The following is a 23,157-nucleotide window of genomic DNA, read 5'->3' on the forward strand; positions in this document are numbered from 1 at the left end:
GGATACTTACTAAAACAATGTATGAAAGTAATGCGAAAGTGGCCACTTTCATGAGTAAATCATGTAAGCCTTATATGATTTACTCATGAAAGTGGCCACTTTCATGAGTAATCACATATAAGTTTTTACTATTTCTTTTCCGTATGGGAAGTTGAGGGCTGATAATGGATAACTACAGACCCTCCCTCATTGCTGTGTCATACCAAAGAGGGGTATGAGTCTCACATCTTTAAACCACAAGTTCAGATAATTCCACAAATCACATAACATTTTCTGAGTTAACTTAATCTGTTGTTAGCATAAACAGTTACATATATTTTGGCTAACTGGACCAATAAACCTAAACCTAGCTAAAAGTAAAGAGCAGTTTATTTTATTTTCAGCAAGTAACATCAACCATTTCAGATACCAAACACACAACACAAATGAAAACTGTATTCATGCCCACACACATACACACACAGAGGAAAGAGAAGAAGCAGAAAGAGAGGAAAATGATGGTTCAGATGGTTAACAAACAAATGTGCAGTTCAAGGTTGACACAAAGAACTCGGATGTGTTGAAGGACGTGGACGGACACAGAAACACGGGAGACAAATGGACACTCGCGTACACACACACAACTACTGAAGCAGCTCTTTGCCTCTGCTACAGAGAGTATCCAGCGCACCTGTTCTTGATCCACTGCTGCCATTCCTTCCCACAGGCAAAGTCATCCTTTCAACCCCCTCAGAAACTAATGCATATATAACTACAGAACTACAGACAAACTGCAGTTGCTACAACTAGCCTCCTTAATGTGTGCATGTTTGTATGGCTGTGTGTGCGTGTGTGCATGCACAGGATCCCTCATTATTATGCATGCACAAAAAAAAACAGCGTCTAGATCACATGGACTACATCTACTGCAAATTTAACCAAGAAACACACTGTCTAATGCACAAAGAACAGTGCACCTCACATATTCACTCTCATCCTCAAACACTGTGAGACAATGGTCACTGTTGCATTATGTAATGTGTCACCTGTCACTTCACCCAGAGGACACTACAACAGGACCTTCTCTTTGACTCGCACTAGAAGCTACTGCTGGAGGAGCCTGGATCAAAGGTGTGTATCCCTGTCTTCAGTGTGTGTGTGTGTGTGTGTGTGTGTCTGAAAACACTGAATATATGTGGGTGTATGTTAGAGAATGCAATACTATTGGAAGATGTACTGTAGAGACAAGGGCACTAACTCAAAGCTGTGTTTGTGGGAGAGTTTGAGGGAGGGAAAGACACAGATAAAGACTTAGTGAGAAGAAAATGGGAGAAAGAGAGTGTATGTAGGTCCACGAACACTAAGTTACAGAGGTGTGTGTGTGTGTGTGCGTGCGTGCGTTTCGGGGGACGTGCGTGGCAACATTCGGCAGGCAGAAAGACAGGAAGCACTGCTGTGGGGAGCAGGAACAGCGGTGCTGATCAAAGCCCAGGCGGGTGACACTATGGGCGGAGTGCCATTGTTTATTCACCAGCCACCTCTCCCTTTTGGCAGGGCGAGGTGAGCATGTGTGCTTGTGTATGTGTGTGTGTGTAGTCAGAGTTTGAGACAGAAAGAGTTCGAAAGATACAGAGTTGGGAAGATAGGCTCTGAGAGAGGGTAGAGACAAGCCGTGTGTATGTGTGTGAATGTGTGTGTGTGTGTGTCTTTGTACCTTTTTTCTTGGCAAGCTAATGTGGGCTTCAGTTCTGTCAGATTTGGCAGCTGCACATTTCAGGCAAGTGTACATGCACACTCATAAATACGGTCTGACACACACATGAACACACAGACCAAAAAGAAAAGAAAAGAAAAGACACTACCTGCAAACACGGCCACATAGACACACATCATGTGGTCAAATAATCCAGATAACCTCACTATTAAACACATTTACCTCTAACCCTATGCATCAGAAACGGAAAAATCCACACAAATATGCAGACACTTAATAAAAAAACCACAAGAAGAGAAGCGGTTGACATCAGGAAGTGAATAATCCTCTAAACAAACCACTAGCTATGTGTCACGGTGGACCAGTGGCCAATATCAACTATATCAATGCTATAAATAGACAGGACGCATGAAAACAAACAGAGAGCATTGTATAGCTTTCACCTAGAGCTGGGCGATAGAACGATAACGATATGTATCGCGATATAACTTTTACTCGATAGAGAAATTAAGCTATCGCGATAGACCTCGCCGCTCTTGTCCTCAAAAAAAAAAGAAAAAAGAAAAAAAAAAGATCAGCCAATCCAAATTAAGTAGCACAGAGCCGAACCAATCACAGCCGCAGCGTCACGTCGCGTGACTTGTTAGTACAGCACAAGTGCCAAGCCGCACGTGTGTTTGTTTGGGAAGCAGCCAGCGGGTAATGGAGCCAGCGCGTAATGGAGGAAATGAGTGTGCTGACTAGAAAAATCAACCGAGCGTGACCGAAGAGAAAACAGATAATGGTTCCAACGCCGGAGAGATTGTCGAACGGAAGAGCCATAGAAGTTCCGTAGTGTGAAGGTATTTCGGCTATTTCAAGTCTGACATAAAACAGAGTAGCGTGCACTGTAAATTGTGCCGAAAGCAAGTCTGGAAATACAATAAACTGGTGCATGCGTCACACTGTGCGCCACGTTATTGTTTCGGTGAAATGAATTTCTACAAGACTGTTACTGTTAATTCTACTCTCTGCAGTGTTTAAATGCTTACATATACACACAGTTACTGTCCGTCCACACATACGACTCGGTTCTGCTTCTATGCCCCAGCTTTGTTTACTTTTTCCCACCGAGGCTTCTAGACTTCTGATTGGCCAACATTTCTGCACGGTTAGGAATCTAGCGCCACCTGCTGCTTTGGCATGTTCATAGCAGCGTTTTCCTTCATTTCTGCCTTTATGTGTGGACGGGATTATTTTTTAAATCTCCGTTTTCAAAAATACCCGTGTACGTGTGGACGTAGCCTCAGTCTCTGACTGGAAGCGCTAATTCGTCATTCGGCTTTTGTCAGACTAAAGTAACTGTTAAAACTGTTTGAAAAGCTCAGCTATACCACAAGGAGAGATTGAGAATTTCCTTTTAGTTCTCGGTTTATTTGATATTGACAAAAGTTAGTCAGTTTTGTCTGTTCTTCTGTAAAACAAACCAAGATTTATTTTTAGAATTAATATTTTGTTTCTAAGTGGAATTGACAATTTAGTCTGTTTTGTTTGTTCTATTTTGAAACTTAAACGCTTTAGCGGCTGCCTTTTGTGTAGTTTGCAATATTTGCCTTTATTTATCTGAAAAAGTCTCATGTTCCTTAAGTACATCTACCCTGTTGAACTTATTATGGGAAATAAATATTTAAATAAAAACAAGCTGCTGATTATTTCACATTTTACTTGTGAGCAACGGCACATTTAAATCTTACAAATATAGTTATTTGGCTTATATCGTGATAGATATCGTTATCGTCTGAAATTAAAAAAAACATATCGTGATATGAAAAAATCTCATATCGCCCAGCTCTACTTTCACCTTGCACAGTCCTTTGACACCAGCCAGGTTCCAGTGCACTCAAAGAGACTTGCCAACTGTTATGAGATAATTGGCACTCTAAAATTAACTGGATTAGGAATGGTGAGTCACCACCATAGACTGTATATAATAGATGGCTTCTGGCCTGAAAAGTGAAGTCAACAACATAAATCTGTATTTCTCCTTTTGGCCATAAGCGGGCGACTCCAATGGTTGCAAAAGAAGTCTCATGAATTAATTGATATATAAATAAATAGTCTCCATATAAGTCTTAATAATTAATTTTGCAGATTAGCGTTAAAAAAAGACCTATAAAATCTGGCATGTTTTATGGTGGCCCGACATCGCGATTAGTAGGATGCCACTGTATGGGTGTACGGTGTTCAAAGGCCAATATACCGAGCAGAAGGCTTCCACATGGGGCTTCACGGTGCCAAACTCCCTCCTTAAATTTCAGTCTAGAGTTATTTACCACATTTTAATATGACTACACTGTATATGGGATATTACTCATAAAAAATGACATTAGGGAGAAAGGTGAAGGTACCATTTATGACACTCGAGCTTTCTAATGAATGCGCTTCTGTTTATTCTGCTCATTTGATTTGCATATTTTGCAAAAATTGAGTTTGAGCCAAAAAAGAAAATATTAAATAAAACAGCAAGCTAAAAGTAGGTTCAGTTCAGCAGATTTAGAGGCTGAGTCTGCTCATTATCCTGGACCAGGGCACCGTCTGCAACTGTTTGCAACACACACTTCAACATTTAACCTATTTGCGACTCAAGCAAAAATGTGCCTGGGAAAGCAAAGCTAAGCGCCCCGTCTGCAACAACATGGCAAGCAGACAGACACTAAAGCTCGCCCTATGTACGTACGCACACACATAGCACGCTCCCACGCACACACCGCACGGATACACTACTCCACCTAAACGTCATGTGTACGAAAAAAGGAAGATAATGAGCATACTTAACTGTACTGCCGCTGTTCTAAAAAAAGGGTTTATGAGATACAAAGGTCTCTGCAGTTAACACCCACATTTAAGAAGTCCAAGTACAGTAGAGCCACAGAGGGAGCTAAATTCAGGCTAGAAACGGCAGAATGGGGCTGGCGAGGAAAAGAAAAAAGAAAAAGGGACATCTGATCTGGTGCAGCATGCATTCAGAACAACTGTTTTGGGATTATCCCAATTCAAATGCACGGCTAACTTTGATGTTATTTTCTTCCCCTCCCATTGTCTGAAGCCCCTCGCTCTCTTCATAATCCGAGCCCTTTGAAGTGAGCAGCGTGGAAACAATGTCAGCAGGCGACACACTCCCTCCGATGGCCCACTGACAGCTCTCCACCATCTCTTTCTTTTTTTTCTCCCCTGCTCTTTCCTCCTTTCGTCTCAATCCTCACACGTCCTCCGTCGTTTCCCTTTCTTCTCCTTCACTGTATGGGATCTCAACCTTCTCTTTCAAGATCACAACAAATCTTTGTTTTACGTCTTTACTTTCTCTCAGTTTATTTGATGTTTGTCTAATCTTACTTTCCTCTCCCCCGTTCACTTCTCCCCCTCACGTCTGGCCTTTAATAAGCAATTCAACCATTAATTAGAGCCTCGTTAGCAGGTGGTTAATACACGGGGATCATAATAATGAGCGCACAGATAATGGAAACAGAAAGCTGCCGTCTCCTCCAAACAGAGATGCTAAGGCCCGTGTCTTGTAAAACCGCACACAACGGGGAAGTCGGCACGTGCGTGTTACTGTGTCATGTTGCACTTAGATTACAACAAAAGCACGATGTGATCTACAAGTGTTGCATGCTACAGTGCGACACAGACAGTAACCAATTCCTTAATCAACATGTCACCATGTATGTGAGCGTTTGGCCAGTAATTGAATCACATAAGAATTCTTCTACAGTTCTGATGTTTAATTTAGACACTGAGCGAACAATGTGGAAATGTATCCAATGTCGCAAATATTTTTTTTTTAAATCAAACACCTTTTAAGACTGAAATGATTTCCACAGCAGACCAACCAGCCATCAATTTTTGCAATGCTTCCTGATTTATCTCTGCCAGAAGTGAATGTCTTTATGATGCAAGCCAGATCTTAGTCTGTTTGACTTATAGGAGTGGTGCTGTCTTACTGAGACTCACTGAATACTTAAGGTTTTGATATGCGTCTGCATCCGCAAGTCTGCTAGGGTCTGAATGATTGAAATTTCATCATTAGACGATGAGCAGAAGAGTCCATGTTGATAAAAACTCTTTGTGATGGAGAGGACTCGCCCACAGAGACTCAGTTACAATGCAGTAACTGTCCATGTGCCCTTCAGAGGAAGCATAACGGGAAGTACTACTCGGGTGTCCCTGTGCCTGTGTGCAAGAGTATACTATAAGGCTTTAATGAACAGAGTTAACTGTACGGTAGCTGATAATATGCTAGCAGCAGACCTCTACTGACGTCATATTTTTTGTTTTGCTAATGCCAGCTCTTTATCAATCCCCTTTGGGGTTGCAAAGAAGCGCATCTGGCGCAATAGTCTACCAAAGCAAGCATGTGGAGCTACCTGTTGTGGTGACCACTTGTGGCAGGAGAGGAGCTGAAAGTCACTTTTTGAATGTCAGCACTTTACCAATTTCACACAGGCCTCAACAGCTAAAACATTTTCCTGCACGTCTCTTTTCCTGCCAGTTCTCGCCATATGTCCTTACACTTGCCCCATGATGACATGAAACATTGGTAGTGGTGCTGAACTTGTTGTAGGGTCGAAAGCATGATTCACAGACACTGTCACCCAGCACAGTGAATGATGAACTTTCCCTGAATGTGATTTGAAAGTTTCTTTTTCATTCAAATGTTGCAGCTACAAATTCCAGGGACGTAAACTCGTGTAACGCTTGCTAATTTGGAGTTGTATGGCGATGCCAGTGATGTTCTTTGGAGTCAGCACTTAATACACTGGATGACATTTTAATATTATTATCATTACTGCTGATATTAGGCACTTCCACAGGTCTCTTTGCTGTTTTATCATTAAGTCCTAACTAATCTAGTACACGGCTGAGATTGTATAAAGTTATGAATAACACCTGCAATTATATTTCAATAACTGATGTTACCAATTAGACATTTTAATACATAAAGCCCTGATATTTTGTAAAGTATAATTGGAATTCGTCCAAACGGGGCTGCATGGCGTCAATGCGTTAGCGCGGTAAGCTTGTTAAAGCGTTAGCGCCGTCCAGTCCCTCGCTAACGGAGATTTGCCACATTAATGCGGTTATGGTGTTAACGTCATTTTGACAAGATTAATGCTGACAGCACTAGTAATTTAATAAATAATCCAGCAGTAAGAAGTCGCTCATTCAGGTGTCACCTGTTTGTAAAATTTAAATAGTTTTATTTAAAAAAAGGTACTTTTAAAAGTTCTTTTTAAGGATCAGTGGAAACATTTCAGTAAGCAAGACTCAAGACGGTATCAAATTCATTTGAATAAATGTCGAGTGTCAGTGAATGTTGAGTTGTTAGGTCAGTTTCTACTGTACTTCTTAATGCTGTTGCATTAAAAAAAAAAACTTCCTGAAGTTTTATTGTATCATTGTATCATAAGAATGAGTGTAAGGGAAGTAAAGATATATCAGTCCAGACAGAAACTAAACAGGGCTTTGCTGATGTATCTGGACTCAAAGGACTACAACGAGCCTTTACCGTTAATCACATATGGATAAAAATGACAACACAATAATTGAGTGTGGGGGCCGGACTAGTAATTTCATAGAAAACAGGTTGCTTTTGTGCACGTCTGAGCGAGGAGGGCCTGGGATTCCAGGGCCTGGAAGGAGAAGAGCTCTGAAGAGAGGCTCACGGACCTGCCTCTTTACTATATGAGACAGCTCCAGCCACAAACAGACAAGGTTGTGTTTGGAAATATGTCCTGATCCCAGACACAACAAGTCTTTTTAAAGTGAGCCACACCCAGTCAACTGCTACTTCAACTGCACTCCATTCAGCTTCTGGGAAGAAGAGGAATACAAGAAGCCGATTCCTTAAAAGAAATCCACATGGATCAGGGAAAAGGATTAACACATCTCTCTTTTTTTTTATTAATATAAAACATTACATTTTTTACAGAAGCAAAAGAGAAAAAAAAAGAGTAAAATGTTAAAAGAAATGTGCCAAAGTGTAAAGTTTAACAGTAAAAGGGATTGTCAGGAATGATAAAGAGGGGCTATGACTTAAGACGTTGGGTGAAACAGAGAGATTTATAAGATTCAGCCAGACACAGAGCACACGAGCCACTTAAAGTCACTATGGAGTTTGCAGCGAGCCATAAAAATGACAGAGCACATGCATACAAACAGGCAGTGCGCTTTAACTAAAGAAAAGCGTCCCGTGTCTACTCTATAAAAGTGAAATCCAGACGAGGCTTTTTTAGAGCACGACGTTTACTGACATACCCCCAGTTCTGCTGGTGTAAAGATACTTTAGATATACCAAACACTGCAAAGACCACTGAGAAGAGGAACTGTGTGACTGCTGGGACTTTATCATCCTCTCTTAATAATGCATTATCAGGGATTGTAACATCTAGTCCTTTTACTGAATCAGAATGAACTATTAAAGTGGCTGGCACTTTGGACAGAAGCTCCTGTATTTTTTGTTAGTGGTAACCTCCATCATAGTTAATAGTGTATTTACATTTACTGACATAAAAAGTAAGTTCAGGTTTTTGTGAGGGTTTGGTTACTCAAAACGCTTCTCCTGCCAAGCATCCGTCCTGAGAAAACATTCCCAGATTGGTTGGTGAGCGGTCGCTTGCTGTTACTAAGTGAAACAGGTCTCAAAGAAATATACAAGAACGTCCTTGCCTGGTTGCCTATTGATTGTGTTGAAGACACCAACTTGTTTGCAAACACTTGCAAACTGCTTGTCAAAGCTGTAGTGAAACTGTGAACAGTGAGGCCCAAACTTCCAGAAACTACCCACCAACTAACTGAGGAACACACATTTTTCCTTAGCAACCAGAGGCTGACAACCTGTCTCTAGGACTTGTGACAAAAGTGTAATATGTGTTATAGCAGCTAAAAATGTAACTGAAAACAATAATATTGACTATAAATCCAGGTCTGTTAGTGAACTAATTATAGTTTAGAAATTTTAGGAAATATGTATTTTATAAAATTCCTTCCATTTTTTCTACTGCTTACTTGCCTCGCTTCTGTCAGTCTGCCCCAGGGCAGCTGTGGCTACAACTGTAGCTTGCCTCCACCAGTGTGTGAATGTGAGAGTGAATGAATAGTGGAATTGTACAGCGCTTTGAGGGCCCCGAAAAGCGCTATATAAATGCAATCCATTATTATTATTACTGTTCCCAACCTGGCTAAGAGACAGAATCTCTCCAGTGTGCCCTGGGTCAGGACTGGGATCTCCTCCCAGTTGAGCATGTCCAAAGCACCACGTTCAGGAGGCATCTGAGTCACATGTCCAAACCACCACAACTGGCTCCTATCAGTGCAGACAAAAATTGGCACTACCCTGAGCACCTCTGGGTGACTGAGATCCTTACCATATCTCTAAGTCTTGGCCTAGACACCCTTTAGAGAAGGATGATTTCTGCTGTCTGTATCTAAAACCGTATTCTTTCAGTCCTTTGCCAGAGCTTCATACCCTTAGCCACAGGTGAGGGGAGGAATTTTAAATCGATTGGCTTTACCTCAGCTTTCTCTTTTCCACAGACAGTAAAAGTGTCTGTATCACTGCAGATGTTGCACCAATCTGCTTGTCAATTTCCTGTTCCACTGTCTAATCTTAAGCAAGTCTATAAGACACTTGAACTCAACTCATTCCCAACTCAAAGTGGGCAATCCACTCGTTTCTATTTGAGAACCTTGGCATTGATTATTGAGGTGGTAATTCTCATGCAAACCACTTCCTACTCTCTCATTTTTTTTAAATTATAACGCTCATTCGATTAAGTAACATGAAAGCAGTGTTTCTCAAGCTCTTTCGTCTCTATACAACAATACGGGGACTCATCATATCTGGTGTGTTCAAATTTAAACTTCCAACCCTAACAACTGTCACAAGACAGAGTCGGAACACTGCAGTATACCACTGAAAGCTTTAATAATACAGAGTACTGCTGGACCACACACCTAATAAATGGACACAAATGATTAAAGCTGCTTATAATGAGACCTGTAGAGAAGGGGCATGTGCCACCTTGCATACTTGGATCATAGAATGTGAAGAAATACCTGTTGCTCAGTGCTGAGTGATGTAATTATTAAAGTGTGTGGTTTCCAACACTGACCTTGTGGGTCTGATCGGCACGGTGGGTTACTGTCTTTCTTTCCTCTTCCCAGCGAGCACTGGCCTCTTTTAGCTGCTTCTCCATTGCTGTCTGCAGACGTATCGCCTCCTCCTTTGAATCACATACAGACGTCTGTAGCTCCGCAATTAGCTGTGGGCAAGAAAAGTCAGGTTTTTGACTGATCCTCAAGTGTGTGCAGGACTGACAGAAACTTAAGAGAAGTGGCAGTGACTAAATAAGATCATAACTTGGCTTGCTTGCACTTGGGAACCATTTTTTTTCCTAGTGCAAAGTTAACTTGGAAGTTCTATGTATTTCTATGCTTATGTTTGAAACAAGCGGCATAGTAAAGCGATCAAAGAGAGAAAAGCCTGTTGCCAGAAGCAAAATGCAAAATACGTTCGCTTAACAAAATGCTGTTCTGATTCGTTTCATTTCACTGGGCTTGCAAAAAAAGACTAGTATCAGATGGAAAATGCATTTTGCATTTGCCATGGCTTGGGAAGGCAGTAACAATCACCTTGAAAGACCGCTTTTCCCAGAGTCTTGTGTCTTCTTTTTTGTTTTTTGAGACGAGACAGAAGACACAAAGAAGAGAGAGAGAAAGCGCAAGAGTGAGAAAGAAGAGGGAGTTAAAAAGAAATAGACAGGAAGGAAAAAACAACTTCCTTTTTGAAGAGCGGAGTGACTTTGTGTTGGTGAACTTGCGGTGCACACCAAGATGAAAAGGAAGTGTCTTGGCTTTGAAAACCTCCAGTCAAAATTAACATTCTATTTAAGCCACTGTCAGAGAAAGGCAGAGGAAAGATGAGAGAGTAAGAAAAAAAGAGAGAGAAAGAGAGAGGGAAGGGAGAAAGAGAAAGAGGTGAGGAGGAGGAAGGAGGGTATTGCTGCTGCTTTGGGCTAGACAGATAATTGTTTACCATGTTCAAACCCTGGAGGACTAGCCCCGCTGGAATCTGCACATTGTGTGGGAGTATGGGAGCTAAAGCGGCGCGGGTCGACCACAGACAGAAAGAGACGGCAAGGGCGAAGGGGGGTGGAGGGGTGCTAGGGAGATTAGAGATGGCACGATACCACTTTTTTATGTCCGATACCGATACCGATATCATAAATTTGGATATCTGCCGATACCGATATGAATCCGATATAGTGTTTTTTAATCAACAAAACTGTTTTTTAAATATCTTGCTGCATTTTGTATAAGTTCATACTCAAGTTTAAAACAACAACTACACTAAAGCTATTCTGTTATACCTGTATGCAAAAAAAATGTTTCATAGTTCAGCAATACTGATCAATCTAATAAACTTAAACCTACACCATCCTCCCTATTCTGGTATTTTAAAGAGTACTTAGCATAAATATTAAGCAACCTAACTAATAGGGTTCCAACTCCCAGCAACAACAAAAATAAATAAATAAAAAATAGGGAACCACCCCTCACGCTCCACCTCATGATGCTTAATCGACGTAATCAACCTTAATTTGATGCAGTGTGAAAAAAATGCACAGAAATCAATTATTTTTCAAGAAATATTAAATAGATTCAACATCTTTCTTCAACAAAATTGCAGACTGCACAGATGGTACCTTCCCAAAGGAAAAAGTACTATAGCTTACTAGGGTATATATATTAGACTTAATAGTCACTATATACAGTAATGGACTTCTATTCATTTTGCATCAAATTAAAACTTTGGGTGTCAGATAATTATTTATTAAAAGCTAGACATTTTAAATGAGAATAAGAAAGAAAAGTATGTCTTTGTGCCCCCTTTTCCCAGTTAATGCCCTATCGGCCCCCCTGGCTAAACTTTGCTAGATCCGCCCCTGCACAGTTACCAGCGTCAGCTACGTAGAAAAGATCCTGGTGTAGAAAGTAATATTAAATACATTCTAACAACAGCTGATCAAGCTTAAACGTGCTGCTGTTGTTCAGCCGCTGGTTTCCTCTTTCTGGTGCAAAGTGGGCCAAAAGCAAACTAGAGACACGGACTCACGACAGAAAAGCTGATCAGCTGATCGTTAAGCAGTTTCATGATTGAAGTAGCAGCAGGAGAGGCAGTCGCTCCATATATCGTTTGTTAAGCTTAACGCAGGAATGCTTTACAAACATTCAGAGATGGACTTACACACTTGCTTTACTTCTCTCGGGGATAACTTTGTCGGAGATGAAATGCCGGGTTGCTAGCAAAGCTCCAAATGCTATCCAGACCACCACAGGTCCCACATGCCACAGCCGCTCTATCACGTGATGCATACTGCTCCGACTGCTAACGTTCTGAGGTGAGTTACGGCGTGTTGCAAGTTTTGTGAGGTGCTTTCGTGATATTTAATGGATCGGATTACATTTTTTATTTTTCTCCGATATCCGATCCAGTAATTTAGGTCAGTATCGGACCGATACCGATACATAATATCGGATCGGTCCATCTCTAAGGGAGATTAGGCTTATTTAGTCAGTGGGACAGCCACATGAAAGCAACAAATGACACATCATTATGTGAACATCATTTCTGGTCATAATAATTATTTTGCAATATGGATTCCCTGCATTTGCTGGTCTTCAGCCCCGGGGCAGTGGTGGCACTCCAAACTAGTAAACTCAGCTGTCTGTCTTGTTACTCCTGTATATATATATTTATATACACACACACACGCACACGCACACACCATAGCACCTTTTTCACTCTCTGATAGGCAGCCAGGCCTTTTTAAGTCTATAATTGGTCTGGTGAGACTTGCCTATTTTCCCAGCCTGCTAGCATCTCTGTTTAGGGCTAAAGGAAGGCTTGCCTCCTCATGAACCTGAAGTATGGAAAAAAAGAAAGGAGGACAGAAACGAGTCTGTTTACCCACCTGTTTACAAACAGGTGGGTAAACAGGCTACCAGAGGAGAAAGGCTGCTCTGTAATGATACATGAAAAGAACACAAACACTTGTAAGTGCGAAAACTTGGTGGCTGATGCTTAATTTGAGTTGCCCGTTTCCTTTGATAATGATTCCAGTGATTTGACCCCGCCAGCAAAAAAACAGTGTAAACGATAGAACATTTCACTTATTGCCTCTTTGTTTGGTAACATTTCTGCCATAACTGCAGGCGTTCTCCAACAAAGTGTAGCTGTGTTAGCCCCATAAAGCCTGAAATATGAAACAATTGCCACAAAATTCTTAAATTTCATATCTGACTTTTAATTTTGCGACATTTTCTTAAAAAGTTGCTTAAAAATGCATGGTGTTATTTATTCATCACACTGATGATGTAAAAGTCTCAGAACCTCCCAAAAAACTATACCAAATATGACATACTTGTTGTTAAGTTACAGCTTTTAGGCACCAAGTATGTTTTTGGAAAAGAAAAAAAAAAATCACGAAATTTAGAATTTTTCCAATGTATAAACAAACCAAAAGCATTTTTTTTAGGGGGGGGGGGGGGAACGCAGTGTGAAAAAATAAAGTCAGCATGAAAAGATGATGAGCTGGTCCGGATGTTTCTAAACAAGAAAAGGAAGACACAGAGATTCTGGGCCGGAGCAGTGTCTAGCTGTCTGTCTGTGGTTAAATACTATTATTTTTCTATTTGTATATTCAGTACTGTGTTTTGAGCTACGAGTGCACTTGTTGCCAAACGCATTGGTCTGATTGGTCAGAACTGTTTATTCAGAAAAATCAAGCTTGGTCCAACGAAATAAATTCTGCAATTTAATCAAGTGAAATCACGAGATCTGTGTGTGTGAACAGCTGCATTAAGAATAGGTGAGTGCAAAAAATATTTTCAATGCACATAATATTTGCATGAATTTGTGTCTTCAGTCTGCGCAACCTCCCAACCCTCCAGCTTAGGCTTGAAAAGATGAACAAACAACTAAACTTATGTAAAAATGTCCACCAAAGTGGAGATAATGTATAGTGCTACTTTTGGCCAAAAGACATATCAGCATAAACACCTCATACTAACTGTCAAACACATGTGAAGGGGTGATGATTTGGGCTTGTTTGGCAGTCACAGGACCTGGGCACCTTGAATACACTTGAGTCAAATGTGAGAGTCCGAACTTCTACCTGATTCATATACTTGAAATGTGACGGGACCTTAAGAGAGCTGTGCATAAATGAATGCCTACAAACCTCAATGAAATGAAGCAACACGGTCAAGAGGAGTGGGTAAAAATTCTTCCACAAAGATGTGAGAGGCCGAAAAAGCCGTGCTGTTAAAGTTATTGCTGGTAAAGGTGGTGAGGCAGCTGAACAAACCTGATGAATGTAAGTCTTTCAACTTACCGGCTGACATTTGACTGGTGCAGCTTCGAGAGCAAATATTAATTATTATCCAAGGCTAGAAAAGATAAGGAGAATAATTGTGTGCAAATTTGAAGCCTGATAAAATGTTCTGACTTTTCAAACTGGAATGAAAAAGGGGCTGCAGAGAGTTGTGTGAAAAGCTTTTCTTTTCGCATGACCGTATTTGCCAGCTAGATATTAATTGGCCAGCAAGTTCACAAAGAAACTTCAGAGCTTTTTTTCTTTTTCCTAGAAACCAGTTGTCTCCTGCATTACTGGAAATGAATATGCTGAGAGTTGTGAAAGAGAGCAAAAGCTCTACTAACAATCAATACAGAAAAGAACCCAAAGTTTAAACAGTGCTGACACATTTCGATTTTGTTTTGATGTGAAAATGTCTCCAAAGGAATAAACCCTGCAGCTGGTCAGTAAATTCCTAAAAGGTCACAGAAAAGCACAGTAAAAGAAAGAAAGAAAGAAAGAAAGAAAGAAAGAAAGAAAGAAAGAAAGAAACAAACCCCCAACATTGTGTATAATAAATGAAATAATTTTACATATTAATTTCAACCTGTCCTGAACCGTGCCGCCCAGAGAACATTCCCTCCACCTCCCACCTACTTGCGGTCAGGGATAAAGTAATGATCTATCAGCACCAAGACTACCACCCACTGTAACCTGACCATTAAGTGGGCCCTGTTTAGTTCACAGGTCACCCAGGAGGACCACTCGCAGCTAGGCGCTTAACACACAGGGACTGGGTAGGAGACACTAATTAGGAGAGCTGTGTATGTATGTGTGTGTGTGCGTGCCTGATTGAAAGAACCAGAGCACAGAGACAAAAGCAGGGAGATAATATACAGAAGAATAGGATCTGCACTTCTGTGCGTATGTTTGTGTGTGTGAATGCAAAGAAACATACATATCAGGCCCCCTAGGATAATGCATGGCATGGTATGTTTTTAATTGGGCTATTAGCTATGCAGCTGAGCTCTAGAGCGATGCTCCCTGTCAGACACTGAGGGGTTAACAACTGGGGTTAGCCTTTGAGGTTCAAAGACCTCTTGTTTACATTTGACTGAGTTGCTCCAAGGGGTAGGGGGGGGGAGGGGAAAAAAAAGCCTTCTTGGTTCCACCTTTACCTTTTAAAACAAAGTCGCCCAAGCCCACAACAAATGCTCAGAAATACTCACGCATATTAACATGTTTGCACAGAACCCACTCCTTTAGCATAACCTTTATGTAACCGCTCGCATCAACAGCGGTGTTGAGTTCTGCGCTCTGGGACCATCTTCTAATGTCAGCGAGTGTTGTTTGTTAAACTTATGCCAGCTCTGTGTCCCCAAACCAGAGGATTAATCACTTGTTGCTCGTCTGCGGCGGCCCTGCACCCTCCAAAGTGGGCAGAGGCTAAACTTTCGCACAGCACCCAACTCCTTTTGAAGTTGAGCATTGTGTAACCTAATAAGCTACCGTTTTTCCTCACAACATCTGCTTGTCAACCCCGCTTTCAACTCGGAGCCTCTGCCAACCAACCCGAAATGGGGGAGATTTAAAGAGGAGAAGAAAGAAAGAAAGAAAAACAACAACCTTCTCCTCCCCCTCGTCACCCTCCCCCCCAGCCTTTTTGAATCTCCTCTTTGGGTAACGAGGTGCAATTACGGCCAAATGATTGTAATATTTTAGCCTGCTACATAATCAAGAAGAAACCACTTTTCTTTTTGTAATGTAAACACTACTTAGGGTGTTTTTGGATCTTTGAACTGGTGAGGTGAAAGCTGCCAGAACTTTCTGAGACGTCGTGCTGAATGGCAACGTGTGTCCGAGGAAGTTATATCTGTTTGGACAGAAGAATTAACTCGATTTCATGTGGCCTAAGGACACAAGAAGTAATGTTAGACACATTTCCTGGATTTGAAGTGTAGCCAGGTGATGGACAGACAGGTATGGTATATGAAAAGGACTTTCACCGATATGTTTTCAAGATGTTTCGCCGGCTTAACAGTTTGCTCGGGCTGTGTAGCTCCCATGAGAGAGCCGTAGTACACTTGGGGGCCGCGGCAGCATCACACAAAGAGCTGGACTGCTTGTGTTTTTGCAACTCTTTTTCTTTTTTCTCCCCCTTTTCTAAATCCTGGTGATTGTCCTGTGGGAGGAAAAATCTCTTAAGAGAGTGCCAAGATATTTTATACCCGGGGAATTGTGGCCACTGGGGGGCAGCTGAACAAACTTAAAAGACACAATTGATATATTAATGTTTGGCAAAAGTTTCCTGGATTCGTGTCTGATCACCACATGAATGTAAGTGTAGTGGTTGCACTCATTCCAGCCCTTTCAACTCATGTGTCGGTGTTTGATTGGTGCAGCTTTCAGAGAGCAAATATTAATTCTAATCTAAGGCTAGCAAAGATAAGGAGAAGAATTGTGTGTAAATTTGAAGCCTGATAAAAATGCTCTGACTTTGGACACAGGGATGAAAGAGGGGCTGATAAAAGTCAGATAGCAAAGCTTTACAAATTTCACTCTAATATGAACTTTCGTGCTCTGGCACTGACACGAATGTTCTGCGTGCACTCTCTCGTACATTTGCGCCCGTGCACATGTGCTTAAGAGAAAAGGCCATGGCAGCTTGCAGTGAGTGTGTGTGTGTGTGTGTGTGTGTGTGTGTGTGTGTCACCACCTTTCCCCCATCAGTACATTTTGTCTGTTCCATCACATAGTCGAGTAGAAAAACAAGAATATGAAATGAAAGGGCAGAAGTGAAAACTGATTACCTGGGCAGATTTGGCAAGCTTCTGACTGTACTCCCTCTCAATCTGCTTCAGCCTGCTGTTGGTCTGCAAGGAGAAGAAGGGAGAGGAGAGTGTGAGAAAGAGATATGCAGACGGGCAGGTTGAGGGACACAAAGAGAGACAGGGTAGTGAAATTCAATCTTCCGTTAGGAAGTGCACAGAGACACATTACCCTCCCAACCTAACCATCCTCTCACACACACACACACTTTTGTGCTGACCTCTGCCTCTTGGCAGTGTGTCCCTGTTGAGCACGCCTGCGGCCCCTTGGCTCCGCGCCACTCCCAGCGCTCATGTGTGCCAGCAGGTAGCGATGGGCACAGTGCACAGTGGGCACCACTCCCCTTTGATCCCCTGCCAACAATTCATCACTTAACAAGACGAGGGGCTACGGTGAGGGGTGGGGGAATTAAAATGTTGCTGCCAATTAGCTATAGGGTAAGAAAAAAAAAGCGAGGGAGACATTTGAGAGAAGCTGGGAAACTAAACAGGGCGGAGACAGAATAGAAGTGAATGGCGATTGTTGCTGGAAGTTTAGTGAGCGTTGCTCGTCTCTTTTGTTTTCCGTTGTTTCTCTATGGGAAGCTAGCCAGCTGGAAGCAAAGGCTGTGTGTTTCTAATGCGAGATCTTTCTCCTTTCAGCTAGCTGTGTTGTGCTGCCAGAGTTTGAATAAGAGGCTGAACTGTGGAGTGAGATAATTAGGTGTGAAGTGCTGGAATTCTACAGGGACATCAGTAGCGGCCTGTATGGACGTGGATGTGGTCCATACAAGTACTAAGGAAACACTAAGGGTTGAATTAATGGGGGAAAGAGGTCATTATGTGAAGGCCAGGCAAAGCTTTTCAGTGGACGAGGATTAAACTTAAGTCTCACATTCTGCTGTAAAACTACAGAAATCAGCATTTATATGCTATATATTATTTAGACGCTTCAGTTGCTATGCCACTAAAAAAGGGGCCACAGTTTAATATATTTCTTCTTCTAAATTCCTGAAAAACACACAACTGTAAACCATCAGCCATGCAGAGATGTATTCAGAAAGTTATTCTAAACTGTAGTAAACATGATTCTCTCTCTTTTGCGCACACAAACACTTACTTGACTCTCCTGACAGCCACTGACAGACAGACAACTCATGAACAAACACTGCTCCGCTGAACACTCCCACTCACAGCCATCAACACCTGAGCTGCGTTTGGACTCCGCACCCCTTCCAAACACTTCCTGACAAACACGGCCGTCCGCTCTGAACGGACACACCTGTCACCACGGAAACACAGAGCCATCACCAAGGATACAAGCCCTGTCTTCCTGCGCCAGGACTCTTTGAGTGGCGGCCCGCTTGTCCCCAGGGGCCCTAAAGCAGCTGATGAGAGCGCGGAGGACAAAGGAGGGCGTAGGAAAGACGAGAGAATGAACTGTCTGTGCGAAAGGGAAACAAATGGAGTTCTTTTTTTACATTTTCTGTCTCAGCTCTGCTCCATATTGTGAGTGACTCTGTTATAATAACGAATATTTGTGTATTGTTCGTGTTCTATATTTAGAAAAATTTAAAAAAAAGATGAAAGAAGAGTCTTAAATGTATCTATTTCTCCATTTACACATAATCGTCTCTACAGTTAATTTAGGTGATGTTTATACTGCACAATGTGAGACTGTAGGTTCACATGTACATGGGTTTAAATTTACAGTGTGTAAAATTTTCACAGCTAGACCAAGATTCAAGTTGACGTCAGTAGACTGCAAAGTGCAGTAAACTGAGTTGTGTTTTCTTGCCCCTCGAACATGTTTTCAACAGCCAAGAGATCAAAAACATTAAATTTAAACTGCACCCCATAATGGCCCCAGCTGGCTGGAATGTTTCTATTACTGCTTGGAGGCGATCCAGATTCAGTCCACTGTTTACCTCAGCTGTCAATGCTGGATGAGTAGTGTCCACCTTTATTTACTCAGGAGGAAGCCGGGAATCTTTGTCAAAGGACTGTAATATAATTTGATGAGTCCGTGAAACTCACTTCTGACCCACGACAGTCACACTGAGGTGAGTTGTTGAAGATATCCTGAACTACTGGTAAGCGCTGCTATTAGCCTCTGTTAGCTGCTGCTAACTGCCTTTAGTGAAACTTTCTTTGAAGTGGACTCAGACACTTGGCGAATAAACTCTCATATGAATCTAATTAAACTGTTTATCAGAAGGAAAAAACTGAAACTGGTTAGCACTATTGCCTCAGCAAGAAGGTCCTCAGCAGGTTTTCCCTGTTTGTGTAGGTTCTCTCCAGGTACTTGGGTTTCATCCAACAGGTCAAAGATATGGGAGAGTGGGGTGAAGGTAACAGGTGATTTTAAATTGTCAATAGGTGTGAATGTGAGTGTGAATGGTTGTCTGTCTGTCATTGTTAGACCTGTGACAGACTGGCTACCTGTCCAGGATATATCCCACCTTTCACCCTATGACAACTAGGATAGGCTCCAGCCCCCCGGCGACCCTGATAAGGACAAGTGGAAAAGAATAAATAGATGGATAAGAAAGACAAGTGAGATTTTTAGGACACTCAAGTCTAACATTAGCTGGTATGATGTTAGCTTGTAACCAGCTGTTGTGGTTTAGCTATTTCTTGTCAAGCGGAGACGGAGTGTCACATGTCTAATCTGCTGACAACAAGGAGTTGTGACAACACTGGGAATAAATAAGCATGTTTATGGACATTTTTGCCCTGACTTTATATTATGAGATAAGGCTTGAGATGCAAAGGAAGAGTATGACATTTTACACAGATGCCAGTGGTGCTGTCTCTTTCCTTCGTGGTTTTGGTGAAGATGACCCCTCCCCCGATGATAAAACATAGATATGATCCTTTATAACTTCAGCCTGAAAATGCAGGTGTCTCTACATAAAATGCGATCAGTTGGAAGGGAGCTGTCCTACCTGGTCACTGTATTCAAATATAGTAAGGGAACATGGCAGCCTTCACAAACCAATGCCAACCAACTCCCATTTATTTTTAATACATTAATTATAAGTTTGAGAATGAATCAATTTGTTGGAAGATCTAATTACACACTATATATCCTTATTTTCCATTAAATGACCTCAAATTACTGACTGTACCTTTAGCATGTGGTCATACTGACACACAAACAGGCTCAGATTTTTTATAAAATCACAAAGAGCTTGCTACTAACTTATTCCTTTTACCTGAAGTCACTCGGGGGATTTCAGCAGGAAGTATTATAAAAAAGTATTTAAAAAAAAACTTCAAACATTATAAACCTCTACCATCTAAACACACATAAAAATGGACAGAAGTAGAAGAAAATATGGATAGTACACGCAGTGAAAAATACCCCATTTGGACTGTGACAAATACAAAGGGAAAACAGTGCTAAATTAAAAGCCCATCCATATGTGTGTGTCTGTGTGAGTGTGTAAGAACTTTCAAAGAGAGTACCTGCGCCCTGCCAAAGGCATTTTTGCGCTGAAGGCACTTTGAGGCTGTATCAGGCTCTTCAATCGCCTCTTAATCCTAGCGGTGTGGAGTGCAGCTGCTTTGAAGTGTGTTCGTCTTTGTGTGTGTGTGTGCGTGCGCAGATACCAGTGTGTGCTAAAGAAAGTGGAAGTAGATCTGAAGGTAAGGCATACACCGCTTACCAGGACTTAATTAATAATCTGCAATGGGAAGCAGGCCAAACACACACATAGACACGGGCACACATGGATACATGGGCACACTTAAAAAGGATGGGGACATGAGTGGCACAAAGAAAGCGAGGGGGGGGGGGGGACTTTCTCTCACACACTTAACGATACGCACACAAGTCACACTTATTCAAACAGACACAGCAGACAAACAGGATGCATGAAGGCCAAACACACATCCAGAGTTTGATCTGTTGCTGGAAATGAGATTTGCTCAAGGTGTGCAATCCCTTTGTTCACAACAGACGGCTGTATTCTTGCTAAAGGAGGAAGCAGCTAAGGTAAACATTTCTTAGTGTAATCAATGTAGTCACTGCATGGTAATGTTTGTGTCACAGTTTTCAGCAGTAGAAAACACATCAAATGTTCAAACTTTACTAAATTAACGAATAACGAATTTCATACATGCAAAGCATTTCAAAAAGAAGTTGGGATGTGTTTCATCACCTCTCCTTATAACAAAAATCTCAAAGTGCTTGAACTAAGGAAATCAAAAGCAAAATGGTATCCCATTCCCACAAGTACCTTTTACCTAGACTGTACCGAAGCCAATTTAACACCTGTACTTTCCTTTTTTTTCTTTGAAGCTTTGTTTTTGTGCAGAATGCAGTTTGGTATTGTTTTACTGAAATAAACAATGTCCACACTGAAAAAAAGCTACTGTGGATGACTGCGTAGCTTCTCCCCCCAAAAAAGGAAAAAGCATATTGTTGGAATATATTCCATGAACTGGAGCCTATCCTAGTTGTCAGGGGTAAGAGGCGGGGTACAAATTGGATAGGTCACAGTCTATCGTGGGGCCAACACAGCCAGACAATCATGCTCATTCACAGTCAAGTAATTTAGAATCAACCTAACCTGCGTGTAATTGGACTGTGGGAGGAAACTGGGGTACCTGGAGAGACTCTAAACAGGTACAAGGAAGACAAGCAATCTCGCTCTCTGCGACCTTCTTGCTGTGAGGCAACAGCCCTAACCACTGCACCTCTGTGCACACTACATATTATAACCCTGATGCCTTTCCCAAATATCCATCTAATGCTAATCATTATGCATTGCCAACGTCTAAACTCTTAGCACTGACAACAAGCAAGGAGCTCCATCTCACTAGAAAGAAAGTTTTCCAATTTTTGATTCTTCAGACCTCAGGAAAGTTTTCTGCTTTGCTACTATGCATGTTTGTTTTCTTTTGCATTCGTGCCACATTGTACTTATGGCAGCAAAGACAAACTATGTTCAGTTATTTTTATATGAGTTCCTGAGTCCATGCAATGATTTATTTCTTTTTTGTTTTGCAGTACCGCCTGAGGACCAGATGGTCACAGACAGCCAATATTGGTTTTCAGCCTTGTCCCTTGTGTACAGAGATTTCTCCAGATTCCCTCAATCTTTTAATTACACAATGCACCATAGATGATGAAATTCCCAAATTCTTTGCAATATGTTGCCCAAACAGTCTTTCACAGAGAGGGGTAAACCACTCCCTATCTTTACTTCTAAAAGACTCAGCCACTCTGGGATGTTCTTTTAGCACTCAGTCATGTTACTGACTAACTTGATCCACTGCGAGACATTTCCCACTTTGTTTTTAAGCACGATGTGACTTTTCCAACTTTGTTTTTGCAAAGAATTGCTGTCAACAAGTTCTAACTGAGCATATATTTCAAAGAACTAGAACATTCCTTAGTTTCACCACTTAATTAAAAATGGGGTTTAAATATCTTGCAAATCATTGCATTTGTTTTTATTTACATTTAAAACAGCAATCCCAACTTCTCCGAAAACAAGGTTTTATTTCCAAAATCTCTTCCATCTTGGACAGGATATTGCTTCCATATGGCATTTTTCTGCGATGTGTTTCCAATCATCTCACATTGCTAAAGAGCAATTATGGTTTTCAGCATCGTCCTAAAGCTGAACTCTGACAAAAGGCACAAAACTAAAGTCAATACTTGCTTACGCAAGGATGATATCACAAGACACATCGAAAGGACACAGTGCGGACTCCAATCCGAAAAGTGGTTAGGTAAAAAGCCGGGACGTTACAGTGAGTTACAACATGTTCTCTTAATGGCTGTTGGTGGTTCAACCCTGCATACAACAAGTTGTGTACGACACGCTGGGGAGCAGATTTGTGGGGGTTCGTTTGTTGAAGGAAAGAAAGCGATTTCAAAGAGAAGCTTTTCTCCATTGCTCCACAAAGCCTTCAGTTTTAGTGGCAGCAGTATTTGTAAGCATTCAAAACTATTCTCTGTTCACCGCGCATGACTCTCATAACAATTTGAGTTCAATCTGCTAGTGAGGGAGAGCTGGGAGATGTTATTTGCTCGTTTGTCTGTAATCATTGCTGTCTTGCTGCGCTCGCCTGTGTATCTGCGTGTGCGAGAGAGAGTTGCTGCTGTAATGACAAGAGGCTTTATTTCCATTTCACAGTTTGCCATCACTGCCTGTCAGTAGTGATTCTCTTCATCCCTGCTGCTAACTGTCAGTGCCGCTTCATACACAGCACAGAAATAATGCATCACGGGCACGCACAGGCAGAT

General features: G+C 41.6%; 1 protein-coding gene and 1 long non-coding RNA gene across 7 annotated transcripts in view; one reads left to right on the top strand and one right to left on the bottom strand.

Moving 5' to 3' along the window:
* Window positions 1-23,157, bottom strand: part of cep112 (centrosomal protein 112) — a 163,979-nt gene that overhangs the window by 22,336 nt on the left and 118,486 nt on the right. For all 6 annotated transcript variants that reach the window (XM_085403827.1, XM_085403831.1, XM_085403830.1 and 3 more), the window contains 2 exons: window positions 16,899-16,961; window positions 9,844-9,993 (listed from right to left, as the gene is read on the bottom strand). In XM_085403827.1, the coding sequence (XP_085259953.1) occupies window positions 9,844-9,993; window positions 16,899-16,961 (213 nt within the window). The remainder of the gene's footprint in view (window positions 1-9,843; window positions 9,994-16,898; window positions 16,962-23,157) is intronic.
* LOC146671570 (uncharacterized) lies at window positions 18,267-22,237 on the top strand. Its single transcript, XR_014911473.1, has 3 exons — window positions 18,267-18,404; window positions 18,871-18,958; window positions 21,913-22,237. It is a non-coding gene; the product is annotated as an uncharacterized LOC146671570 (long non-coding RNA).

Source organism: Rhamphochromis longiceps, linkage group LG4, assembly GCF_057381845.1.
Source record: "Rhamphochromis longiceps isolate RC_006_pf linkage group LG4, R_longiceps_female_GT1.1, whole genome shotgun sequence".
Classification (NCBI taxonomy): Eukaryota; Metazoa; Chordata; class Actinopteri; order Cichliformes; family Cichlidae; genus Rhamphochromis; species Rhamphochromis longiceps.